This window comes from Eschrichtius robustus, chromosome 10 (genome assembly GCF_028021215.1).
Source record: "Eschrichtius robustus isolate mEscRob2 chromosome 10, mEscRob2.pri, whole genome shotgun sequence".
NCBI classification, from domain to species: Eukaryota; Metazoa; Chordata; class Mammalia; order Artiodactyla; family Eschrichtiidae; genus Eschrichtius; species Eschrichtius robustus.
In genome coordinates, this window is record NC_090833.1 from 118,172,712 (window position 1) to 118,185,316 (window position 12,605).

Sequence of the window (12,605 nt, forward strand, 5' to 3'; positions counted from 1 at the left end):
TTTTTAGCCAAACGATTAGCCTCTTTACTAGTTTGGTCAGTTTAGGGCTACACGGAACAGAGTAAGGCTCTGGATGCAAAGCACAGGGGTATGTCCTGAGGTATCTCCACGTCTGGCTTTATTTTGTCTCTGGAAGGGCCAGCAATTCAGTGGTAATTTATCTTCTCCTTGGCTGTAGATTGAGAACCCATCAAAACAAAACGTATTCCTGTAATGTTACTCTCTTTTTTTCTGTAGCTTAAACATGGGCGATGCGTTTAAGTTGATAACAGATTTTGTGCTTGTCACTCAGACCATCAGGCAGAGTAAATGCCCCTGCATGTGAAACTCCTATAAGCAGCTGAACGTCTTTAAGCACAAAAAAACCATGATAGTAATTGACACACTTCATTCTCGTACAGGATCTCACTAAGTGAATTATGCGATGACGAAGATGACAACGTTGTGTTGGCATTTAAACAACTAAGTGAAGCATTCGACAGAAAACTTGGGAGAAAAGAACGACCCTGACCGTGCCCAATTTTCCTGAGTCCTGTGCGCCTAGGAGACAGAGGTAGCCAGAATGCCACCCTTCACGCCCCGTCCTGCATGACAAAGAGGAGGCTTGCACACAACCCCTCGTTCCCTATGACCATCCTCAACACACCCTCCAAATTCCCATGCTTTGTCTCATAAAGGATTAGCTGAACTGATTTCTCCTGCTGACCAACTGGACAAAATACCTGCTAACTTGACCAAGTATTAGTCAGGCTTCTCCCATCCGCCCCGCAAGTCCCTGAACTTTAATCCACCCTTAGGCTCCTCCTGAAAGCTGCCCGGAGGGGTCCCCAGATCACCTGTCCCTGCCCCGACCCCAGGTCACTGTGAGGCCAACTGTGCAGTCACACCACACACACCCATTCCCCCGCACCTGATCATTTCCAGCCTTGTTTACTGATCCCTATAAACTGAAGATCTTTTTCTGCTGACCTTTGAGACCCCTGCACATCCCACGGTCAGAGTGTTTTCCCTTTGCAGTAGGCTTTTCCACTTACTGCAATGGTCTTTTCCAGTAAATCTCTTCTTACCTAAGTCCAGATTTGTTTTCGTTTTTGTTTTTTTTTAAATTAATTTATTTATTTTATTTATTTATTTTTGGCTGCGTTGGGTCTTCCTTGCTGCGTGCGCGCTTTCTCCAGTTGTGGCGAGCGGGGGCTACTCTTCGTTGCGGTGCGTGGGCTTCTCATTGCGGTGGCTTCTTTTGTTGCGGAGCACGGGCTCTAGGCGCGCGGGCTTCAGTAGTTGTGGCACTCAGGCTCAGTAGTTGTGGCTCGCAGGGTCTAGAGCGCAGGCTCAGTAGTTGTGGCGCACGGGCTTCATTGCTCTGCGGCGTGTGGGAACTTCCCGGACCAGGGCTTGAACCCTTGTCCCCTGCATTGGGAGGCGGATTCTTAACCACTGCGCCACCAGGGAAGCCCCAGATTTATTTTTGATTTGATTTTCATGCTGCGCTAGAGATGTAAAAGATATTACTTAACTAAAGTATAGATTTCACAATTTATTGAACAACTTATATAAAGATATCTTAGGGTGGAAAGTTTTTCGTTAGACGTCCAAGTTCTCATTAGGAATTCTAACATTTTTCTTTTAAGAGTTTTAGCTTGTGTAATAGCTATGCTAAATGTCTCAAACAATTACCACTTTGGCTTGAAATGCTAACGATTTTTTTTAAAGACAGAAATAAAACCCACGTTAAAATTATACATCATACACTGTAGCAGGGAGCTGAACTCTTGAAAGTAGTTTCGGATGTCTAATTATTGCATGTTTCTAAACGTCCTGTGTTCTTCCCCCAGGCAGACCCCAGGTTCTGAGCACATTTTCCATGTCCCTGAGACCAGTGGGGACACATCTACAGAGACTAGGCTGTGAGCCATTGAGAGCGTTCCACGTGGAATAAAGCACATCCGCCAGCGTCACCAGTACGTCTAGATTTATTGCCTGGGTGTCCACATTTGCCTTGCTTGCCTTCCTTAACTGCTGCTTTCTGTGACCTCATTTGTGTGTCCCCCCTGCGTATCCTGGGAGCTTATCCCTCTGTCGTGGGCTCACCCATCTCTGTCCCTGCTTTTGCTCTTGGCTAGACTGTGGCGTCAAACTAGATTCTCCCCCAAATCTGACTCAGTGAGTACTTTTTCTTTGCTGCTCCTAATTTACCAAATCTTCAGACACAGAAGGGAACAGCCTTGACTAATGGCACAAATCGTACAGTTATTTCCCAGATAGGCTTTGATGCTGATGTTAAGGAGTGAAGACAAACAAGGAGCCAGGACTTTGCTGACGTTGCCTGGGCAAGTGGCTGGCTAGGCACTAATGCCAGGAACAGCAATAGCTAGAGATGTTGCCTTTACCAGAGTGGTTGTCAAATACACAGCACTCAAGCACACACGTGTGCACACACATGCCTATTTTTCCATCTAAGTCTCTTACACAGCTAAGCTTGACAACTATATATCTGGCTGTATTCTGCTGTTTTATATCTTTATTTTCATTTAAAGGGGCCTGAGATGTTCACTTTGGCTTTATTACGTTTGTCCAGAGTCTCGAGTGGGGAAGGGGATGGCCATGCACCCCGTTTCCCTCACCTCCCACAGCATGCTGGGACGGCTGTAAGCAGACCCGCTCCTTGTAGGGAATTGACGGTTCACATTAAATAACATATTTCAATGCAATAATGTCTTTTATTATTCTGTTACACGCAATCTAACGAATTTCTGATTTAGCTATGTGCAAATCCAATCTCATACACTTTTGTCAATAGGTTTTTCTTGAATGACCTATTGATAATAATTATTCTTGGAATAATTTTAAAGAGAGAAAAGAAAATATGATTCTATAGTTTTGTAATAATGCTACTAGCAATGCACATTAATCACAGAATCTATATTTTGACGTGTCTCTGAAAACGAGTGCATCCTCCAGATCCTTCTTTTTACTTAGTAATCGTCAGCATCACCGGCACAGATGGCAAGCAGAGCCTTCTCGTAATGCCCTGAAGCGAAATGCTGAAAAGAAGAAAATGTAATGTATTTGAAATACAGTGTCACAGTATTTCTGAAAAGAAGCATAATTCCTCTGAACTATAGAATGAAAGACCGTGGGCCGTTAGCATCTCAAAAATTATTTATTTTTTTCATCGAAATATTTAATATGCCGTGAGAACTATTCCCTGGAAGTTACTGAAAAATAATACCATGGTTATAATCAATAGAACGAAGATTATATAAAGTTGATGGAACCCTAGTGTGTTTTTATAAGAAGAATAACTTCCAGTAGAATCAAATCTTCTCCTCAACTTGAAAGAGGTGTCCTCATTTATTGTTGTAAATCAGTGTAGAGTCTGGAGGGCAGATTGGGCAATATGCCTCAGATGGCTTAAAAATGTTTATACTCATTAATGCAGAAATTCTACTTCAAGAAATCTATCCTAAGGAAATAATGATCAATTATTGATGAGCCCAAGACTTATGCTCCAAAATATACACCATAATATTATGTATAATAGTGAAAAAGTAAAAAGCAATAAATAATAATGTGGGGTAGTTTATGTACTTTAGAACTTTTACAGTGGGATCCATGATTTAATAAAAATATTTCTTTAGGTAGTAAAACATTTTTTGAAAGAAAACATGTACAAAAAAATTTTGTTATTGGTTATCTGTGGTGGAGAATTAGGGCCATTTTAATCCTTTTATCATGCTTCCGTAGTTTCCAAGTTTTCCAAAAAAAATGACAGTAATAAATAAAAGGAATTATAAAACTTATCTTTGTTAAAAGTCAACTCTCTTGGGCTTCCCTGGTGGCGCAGTGGTTGAGAGTCTGCCTGCCAATGCAGGGGACATGGGTGCGAGCCCTGGTCTGGGAGGATCCCACGTGCCGCGGAGCGGCTAGGCCCGTGAGCCACAATTACTGAGCCTGCGCGTCTGGAGCCTGTGCTCCGCAACAAGAGAGGCCGCGACAGTGAGAGGCCTGCGCACCGCGATGAAGAGTGGCCCCCGCTCGCCGCAACTAGAGAAAGCCCTCGCACAGAAACGAAGACCCAACACAGCCATAAATAAATAAATAAATAAAATAAATAAACCCAAAGTTTAAAAAAAAAAAAAAAAGTAAGCTGAAATATTTTAAAAAAATAGTCAACTCTCACATCCATGTTCTCTTACACAAAGTTGTGTAATTATAATTCACTGCTTTAAATGCACATAGTAAAGTTGCATTAATCATATGTGAATGTTAGTAGATTTTGAGGTGGCTGTCGTTAATTGCTGTATAGGTATTAGAACTAGTTTATTCATTTAGAAAATGATTTATGACATGCATTTCTCAATGAGAAATGTTTAGCACCACTAAAAGTTTAAGGTTTTGAAGGTGGCTGTAAGGAGAGTTTTATCAAAGACGAAGGAGGAAGATGTCTCTTAAATTCTCCATTAACCCCTTCCTCTTGGAAACCACTTTAGCTTCCTGAGGGCCTACAAGGTCTTCTGGGTTGTGTGATCTCTTGCTCCTTGGGTTGTCAAGTTTCTTCCGTATCTTTCAATAAACTAAAAAGCTATTTTATGCAATTGAAAATTTCAATGGAAACTACGTGGACAAGGTAACAGGACTTAGCTATGTGCAAAATATACATTAAGATACATTCTAGGGCCCTGTGCTTGGGTTACTGCTCTGAGGGTGCCATCTTGAAGTTCTTTATACTTTTTTGAACGAGGGGTCAAATGTTTTCATTTTCCATGGGGTGCCCCAAATTACATAGATGGTCCTACATATTCTGATAATTCTTTGCTAGGTTTTATCAAAATCCAGGCTAAAGCTTAGGTGTATCAGAGTGAAGAAACCACCGGCCTGTTGACTTCTGAGTCATTGCTTCTTGGCATGAGCTTCAAGGGCTCATGGGATGGCAATGTGCAGAATTTTGCACCCATGTGATGGGATCTGACTGGCTGCCCCCTCCTGTGACAACACAGGAGAGCTGATCTCAGAAAGCTCTTCACAATTAATGGGCTCTTCTTGCAAAACGTTTTCTTCCTGGTGCTCATCATTCTTGGGCATTTAGGTCGTAGAGCCTCATCACATCATCATGGGATGGATAGTTTACATGACAAACCAATGACTTTTGCTTAAAACACATCAAAGAGGAATCAGTTTTGTCACCGAGGTGAAGGGATTTTTCTCACCTGTTGGTGCACTAAGGCTGCCTGACCTACTAATGTAGATGATCCCAGCCAGAATATTTAACATTTTAGATTCCACTGTGAAGTTACTTAAATTACAGCTCTTGTTTCAGTTTTGAAAAGGATCAAATATGGGTGCAAATAAATCACGAATAGGAGACTTACTTTGATATCATGGAAGAGGGACTTCCCATATCTCTCTTTGTATCGTTTCCTTATGGTCATCAGGTCTATTTCACTTCTGGCAATTAGAATCCTGATCACGGTTTTATTATGGAAACCAAAGTCCTAAAAGACACAGCCAAGGGGAGAAAAACAATAAGGAAACAGCACCTTAAAGTCAGTCTCTCTAAAATCGACTCATCCTCTTTTCTGTGGCCCTGTGCTCCTGGTCCTGTATCCCTCAAGCCCTGGCACCCCCACCCACGAGCATTGACTCAGACTCTGCCTCCCCTCTGTGACCCGCCCCCGCCCCACACTGTACACACACAGTGAAGTGGTCCATCTACTCTGCTTCTTAAATGCCCTCTAATCTCTATTTCCAGGGTCACAGCCTTGATGCTGGCCCTCATCACTTCACCTGACTCTGCAATAATCCTCCCTTTTATTTAAAAAAAAAATTCTTTTTAATTGGAGTGTAGTTGATTTACAATGTTGTGTTAGCTTCTGCTGTACAGCAAAGTGATTCAGTTATACATGTACATATATATATATATATATATATATATATATATATATATATATATATATATCCACTCTTTTTTAGATTCTTTTCCCATATAGCCCATTACAGAGTGTTGAGTAGAGTCCTCTGAGCTACACAGTAGGGCCTTATTAGTTATCCATTTTATACATAGTAGTGTGTATATGTCAGTCCCAATCTCCTAATTTATCCTTCTCCCCTTACTGCCTGGCGACCGTAAGTTTGTTTTCTATGTCTGAGACTCTATAATTCTCCCTTTTAAACCTGGTCAACCTCCCCACTGTCTCCTGAACGCTGCATTTTAAGATGCAAATCTGATCATGTGCTCTTTCTAGGTAAAAATTCTTCCTGGGTTGGGAGGTGGGTCTCAACTCTGTTAGATGAACGTCAGCGTTTCTGAGACGGCAATTATATTTTTATTTTATCGTCTGCTTATTGTGGAAAACTGTAAAAGTAAGAATTCCAGGTACTCAAAATATTTGCTGATTTAACCTCCAGTACTGAAAAATACACAGCCATCCCTTTCTGTGTACTAGGTCCGGAACGAATACCGCTTCACAAAGCAATTTCAACTTGTCTGTTCAAATGGAGTACTGGTGACATCCACTGGCCAGGAAGCAGCAGCTAATTTTTGATGTCTGAATGTTTTGGGTATAGACCTACTAACAAACTTTTCCATAATTTGAAGTGATGAAAATGAATGATCCAACCAACTTCCCATATTTAAGTTGTGTATCATTCGCTTAGAATACACTGGAGAAAAACAGAGATTTTCTTTGGTGAGAGCTGGTGAAAACAGCTTTTGAACAATACTTGACATTGGCAGGAGGCCCTTGTATATGAACACTCTGATTACTGGAATATACACTCCTCTGCTGTACCTGCAAACTGTTCGTGAGTACACATACCTTCCTTTTTGCATTGACACACACAGCAAGGGTAGAGTTTTTATCTATTATTAGGATAACTGGCCCTCACTTTGGGCATAATTGGAATCAGAGTAATGTGATTATTTTCCCAAGGTCATTCACAAGTGAAGCTTTACTCTTTTTGCTGGAGAAGGAAACGGTTGATGTCATCCAATATCCTTGCCCAGTACACTTTTAAATATACAGTTAATCAAATCCACCTTTATTCTTGGAAATAGAATAAAAAAGAAGCAGAGGACAGTGGGCACTGATCTTCATCCTGCGTTCTGAGGATACATGAGTTCTTGTACCTGATAAAAAATACTTGTACATCAATAAAAATCAATAAATAAAATATTCTTGATGATTAGCATATTATCCAAGCTTGCTGGCTACCTCTAAGAAGTTGGTCTATAACAATTACTTTGAGGATAAAACACTCCTGTAAAATTATTGTACCACTGAATTGTTTTTAATGATTTTCTTTGAGTTTTCAGGGCTATGACATGTATAGTGATTTGTATGAGACCTTTTCATTTTCTAAATATTTTCGTGCACATTGTGGATGAGATATGCATTGTCTCATGCACATAAGTGTTTGTTTCTTTGAAAATGAATGCACCAAAGATGTGCAGTTGACTATCACCTGAAACTAAAAAACATTCTCACTTAATTACAAAAATAGCTTTAGAGTTTATTGTTGTCTAGCTGTCTCCTTTTAACTGTCTTTTAAAATAATACTTTATGTTTAAAAATAACCACTCACGTGTTGTGTTTTTAAAGTTCAGGAATGCAGCCATTTCTTTCTGAGAGTTTGTAATGTTTTGACATTTTCTGCTTGATGCCATATGTTGTGTAATTGCCTGAGTATGAGGGGGTGGTCTTCATATGCGGTAAAAGCATTTGGACCTACCAGTTTCTCCAGATGCTAAGAAATGCTAAAGCACTTCTCCTTGGGGGGAGAGGCCCCAAGGAATACTTCTTAGGTAGCTCTGTCTGATACAGAAAGCAGAGCATTATCTTTATTTGTTGGGTCTCATTTTGGTGTATAATATATTTCTTCACTGGAGCATATTTTCTTTGAAATTAATATATTTGCATACAATTCAGATATGGGAATCAATATTTAAATAATTGAAGTAAAACTAGTCCTTTGAGAAAGTAGACATGATTTCTGGAGAAATTTTAAAAATACGTGGCTCACGCATAGCACAGGGAGATCAGCTCGGTGCTTTGTGACCACCTAGAGGGGTGGGATGGGGAGGGTGGGAGGGAGGGAGATGCAAGAGGGAAGAGAAATGGGAACATATTGTATATGTATAACTGATTCACTTTGTTATAAAGCAGAAGCTAACACACCATTGTAAGGCAATTATACTTCAATAAAGAAAAAAAAATACGTGGCTCATACTTACATGGATCGCACTATATAATCTGTAAGCAAAATAGGCTGGTTTGTCTCGAACACAGAGAACTAGGAAAAATCAGAGAGAAAAGAAGAAAGTTTGGGAGTGACAGTACATATTTTCTTCAAAATCTGGGAAACAGTGAGAACGCTTTTTTTTTTTTTCCAGTTACAATCGTGGAAGACTGATATTTTGTGAGTTTTCTGTGGGAGATCCCTCATTGTACATTGTATTAAAATGTCAACCTTTAGAATCGCGGTAAAACCATAACCTTCTTTACAAGGGAAAGGAAGTTAGTATGTACAAGATGAATTTAAAGGTGGGAGATCCCAATTACCTGAGAATTCAAGGTTTCCTAGTGTGAGAGTTGACAGCTGTTAGGAAGGGCATGGGTTCCTGAAAGTTATTAGCTTGCCAGTTTAGTGCATTGTATCAGTAGCCGATGCACGTTTCCTCTACAGAGTTAACATTCTGTCTAAATAATTAAATTCAGGGGAAAGTGACTCAATCAAGAGCTTGCTCATGCGTCTTTAATTCAATCAGAGCTAATCAGCATTCACTGTACCAAACACATTATTACTCACCAATTGCAACTAGCAGCTGTTGAAAGGATCCATCATAACATTCATTAATGGCATCTACTATGTCTTGCCCAGAAATAGTTTGAAATTCCTGGAAAACTTCAACAAATCGATATAATTCAAAGGAGATTTTATGAATATTATAAATTTAAAATGCAAACATGGATTTGATTGCTTATACACAGTGAAGGTAAGTAAAGTATAGGGGTGGGTGTTGGGTAGCAGTAGGCCATCTTTTAAAATGTTTTTATGGACTTTTGTGTGTTATATATAGTAGAAAAAACCAAAAAAAGTATTTTAAAAAATAAGGGAGACAGAAAGGTACAGCAGTTTGGGGAAAGTCGAACAAAGCGCCTGTAAGACCAATAAGGCAGCTTCACACAAATCACGACTTCAGTAATAATGACCTTGGTTCATTACGGACTGGTTAACCTGTGTTCACCATATTCTTTTTAAGACAACATATGATGCACCTAACAGGAGACAGGTCATATAGGTGAGTAAGTTCTCCATCAGAAACAGAGGTGGTTTTAAAAAGTTTAGTATTGAAAGGTTATGTGATTCAATTATTGGCAAAATTAAATTCTAGAGGAACTTCATCCTTAGCAATGTTATTAGATGAGGCACGTCTGTATAAACATAACCCCAAAGAGGTACCTTTGAGATAACTGGCTTTCCTCTCTTCATATGTAACACCCCCCTTTCCCAATTACCTACTTGCTTTTTATTCTCTAATCAGGGGGTAGCTGTGAAGAACAGAGGGCAGTTACCCAGCCACAGCTGCTGGTAGCTCTTGTTACACAGGATCATTTGCAACAGCGTTTTGTGCTCCCCTGTCCTCTGCTGGCAGGTCTCCCACAGCACCTGAAACATCACAGGCCGCCAGGTAGCACCGCGGCCCCAGGCTGGCGTGCCCAAGGTCCCGCGGTCGCCCCAGGGCTGGCCCGTTACCATGGCGTCCTGGGCAGCCGTGGCAGGGTCCGTGTACCCTTCTTCCCTGGTTCCCTGTGAAGTAAGCACAGGGTTCTCTCTGTAAGTGCTCTGAATTGACAACTTAGTAGGGTTACCGGGACACAAATCTTTGAGCCACCAAACACACTGGAGACTCCTAAGAATGTTCTATCATTAGTCGGAGTTAGTCTACATTTCTTGGGTACTTTATGCAATGCAGGTCTTTTTAAAAATGTGGGCACTTTTCATTTTTTCTTTGTAGCCGAGGTAATCTTTCAAAGGAATCGACAAGTTTTTTGCTTTTCCAATTCCCCGGGCGGTATCTCCGCCGCCCACCCCTTCAAACAGCGCCCACTGCCTGGCCGGCTGGTAGAGACGGGATTTTAACATCGTCAGAAGGAAAAGGCAGAGAGAAAGCGTGAGTTAATGCTCGGCCTCTGACTTGTAACATCGCATATAGGCAACAGTAAAATAACCATGAAATCCAGAATGTGTGCAGTGAGAGTATTTTGTAAATTTGTTTCACTCCTGCCTCTTTATCATATGAAGAAAGAACAGACATGGCCAAGCTGCCCTGAGAGAAGTCCTTTCAAACAGGAGGGAAGGCGAGCTCACTAATGCAGGACCCTCTGGTCCCTGAGGGTTATGAGGACAAGAGGGCAGAAAGGTAGGAGAGACATGGGATGAGGCAGTTTATTTAACCCTTCCTTTCCTCTGGGTCCAGATCTGGAGGAAATGCTTTTGTTTTCTTTTCTGACTTTGCTGGAAGAACACAGAGTACACTGCCTCCTGCTCCTGTTGTCTTTTCAGACGCTGGAAATGAACTCGGTGACAGAGCAAGATAGGGCAGCGGAGGCCCCGAAGACACCTTCCTGAGTTCATCTCAGTCCTGAAGCAGCACGAATGGGCCCCAACTCTCCCATCTGCTCCTGATGGAGGAACTTGCCTGCTGGCTGACAAGCCGGCAGCGGAGCCTGACGGATGGAGTGGTTTATGGCCGCAGTGGGGCAGACCCTTCCAGCAGGTCAGGGCTGTGAGACAGACCGCGCTGGCTGGAACCCTGTGGAGGACACAGCCGGGCACCAGTGGGAGTCTTAGGCTCCAGAGAGAGCAAGGGTGAGGCTGAACCATCCTGAAAGGTTACTTGGTTCTGGTCAAACTGAGACGGAAAAAGGGATGTAAGTTAACCAGCTTAACTGGTCAAGTCTCGTCTTCTCAATGGGATTTGCCCTGACCAAGCTGTGCAACGTTGTAACCTACCCACCATCCCCTCCCCTGCCCTGCCATATCCTTCATCACCTAACATGCTGTGAAATGCACCAATTTATTAGATTTCTTCTTAGCTGTCTGCATCCCCCGACTAGAATGCAAGCTTCTTAAGACTGGGGTCTTTGTCTCTTTTGATAATTCCCAATTGCCCTTGGCACGTTGTAGGCTTTTGAGAAATATTCACTGAATCAATACTAAACGAAGGAAGGAAAGTTAAAGAAATACCTTTTAGATGGCAGAATTGAAACACCAGTTAGTAGAAACGGGAAGATTTTCTGGATCATTGAAGTGTTTTTTGTGATTTCCAATCAAACGATGTAGCTAAGTAAACACCTACGCATGCAAAGTTTGTGAGAAATATTTAAGGATTTTCTGCAGTTCTGAAATTTTTGTGAGAGATTTGATTTTGGGACATTTAACTTGAGATGGTGCCCAGCTGTTTACTTCTTTGTGCAGTTAATTGCCAAAAGCACTTTAAGCAGACCGGTAGATTAAAAAAATGTGAATCAGTTACTGTGGGATTTAGCTTTTCCCAGCAAGTGGATTTTGTCATATAAAAAGCCTAAGACAGTAGACTGGTAGGTGATGTAAATGCCAGAGAAACGGCATAAATGAGAATTGGGGTTAGGGGCAAAATAAAAATGTGAAAGGAAGAAATTAAAGGAATTAAAATCTGGCTGGAAGTATTAGGAGCAAAGTGGCTACAGAAGATCCCCAGAGGCCTCAGGGCATGAGTCTGAGGAAGCATCACGGGGAGACTCCTGACAGCCAAGATGAGGACAGTTTCCATTTTTTCTGTCTGTGGGAACATTTATCATCTGCAGTGTGATTTGCACATATGGATTAATTGATCTTTAAGTGACTAACTTTTCATTATTTGACAGATAATTAGATCTGTAAATCTGGTTTAATAAAAGCACAGGAAGTGCTGTGAGTCGGTTCAGTGATTGGCATTAGTTTTCAAGAAGAATGTGTTCTGGTTGAGTGGTTTTCTTATTAGAAATAGCCCTGTTGGAAAATTCTTTATAGATTAAAAGCTCTTTTTTTCCCCAGAAAGTATGGCAGTAATTTAAACACTTCATGTTTCATGAATACCTTAAAGCTTCCAATTCCCTCAATCTCTATTAATTCACAAAAAGGAGGTGTATCTGAATGTTCATGATGTCAAAAAGATGAAAGCCGTGGGCGGTGTTTCCTTTGATTCTGAAAGTGAAGATGCAGAGGGAGGAAGAGGATGTGATTATAATTGCTGAAGAATTTTAGAATATGGGTACTGGGAGGGAATGGAGCAGAATGGGTTCACTTCCTTTAATTTACAGGGTAAATGTCTGGGATCTCAAGAAAGCAAAATGATAAACCCAAGGACACACAACTGACTCAGAGCCAAGAGCAAAAGATACATAGATATATACCTGGTTGTTTTACACAGAGTATCTATCTATCTGTCTGTCCATCTATTATCTATCCGTCATCTATCTACCTGTCTACCTATCTATATCTCTATCTATCTATCTATCTACCTATGTATCTATCATCTATCTACATATCTATCTACCTATGTATCTATCATCTATCTATCT

General features: G+C 41.0%; 1 protein-coding gene across 1 annotated transcript in view; it reads right to left on the reverse strand.

Moving 5' to 3' along the window:
* Positions 1-2,975: 2,975 nt before the first annotated feature.
* ANXA10 (annexin A10) overlaps positions 2,976-12,605 on the reverse strand; it is a 49,098-nt gene continuing 39,468 nt past the window's right edge. The window contains exons 9-14 of the mRNA XM_068554041.1: positions 9,757-9,810; positions 9,576-9,669; positions 8,809-8,904; positions 8,234-8,292; positions 5,373-5,495; positions 2,976-3,044 (exon numbers count right to left, since the gene is read on the reverse strand). Coding sequence (XP_068410142.1) covers positions 2,976-3,044; positions 5,373-5,495; positions 8,234-8,292; positions 8,809-8,904; positions 9,576-9,669; positions 9,757-9,810 — 495 coding nt within the window. The remainder of the gene's footprint in view (positions 3,045-5,372; positions 5,496-8,233; positions 8,293-8,808; positions 8,905-9,575; positions 9,670-9,756; positions 9,811-12,605) is intronic.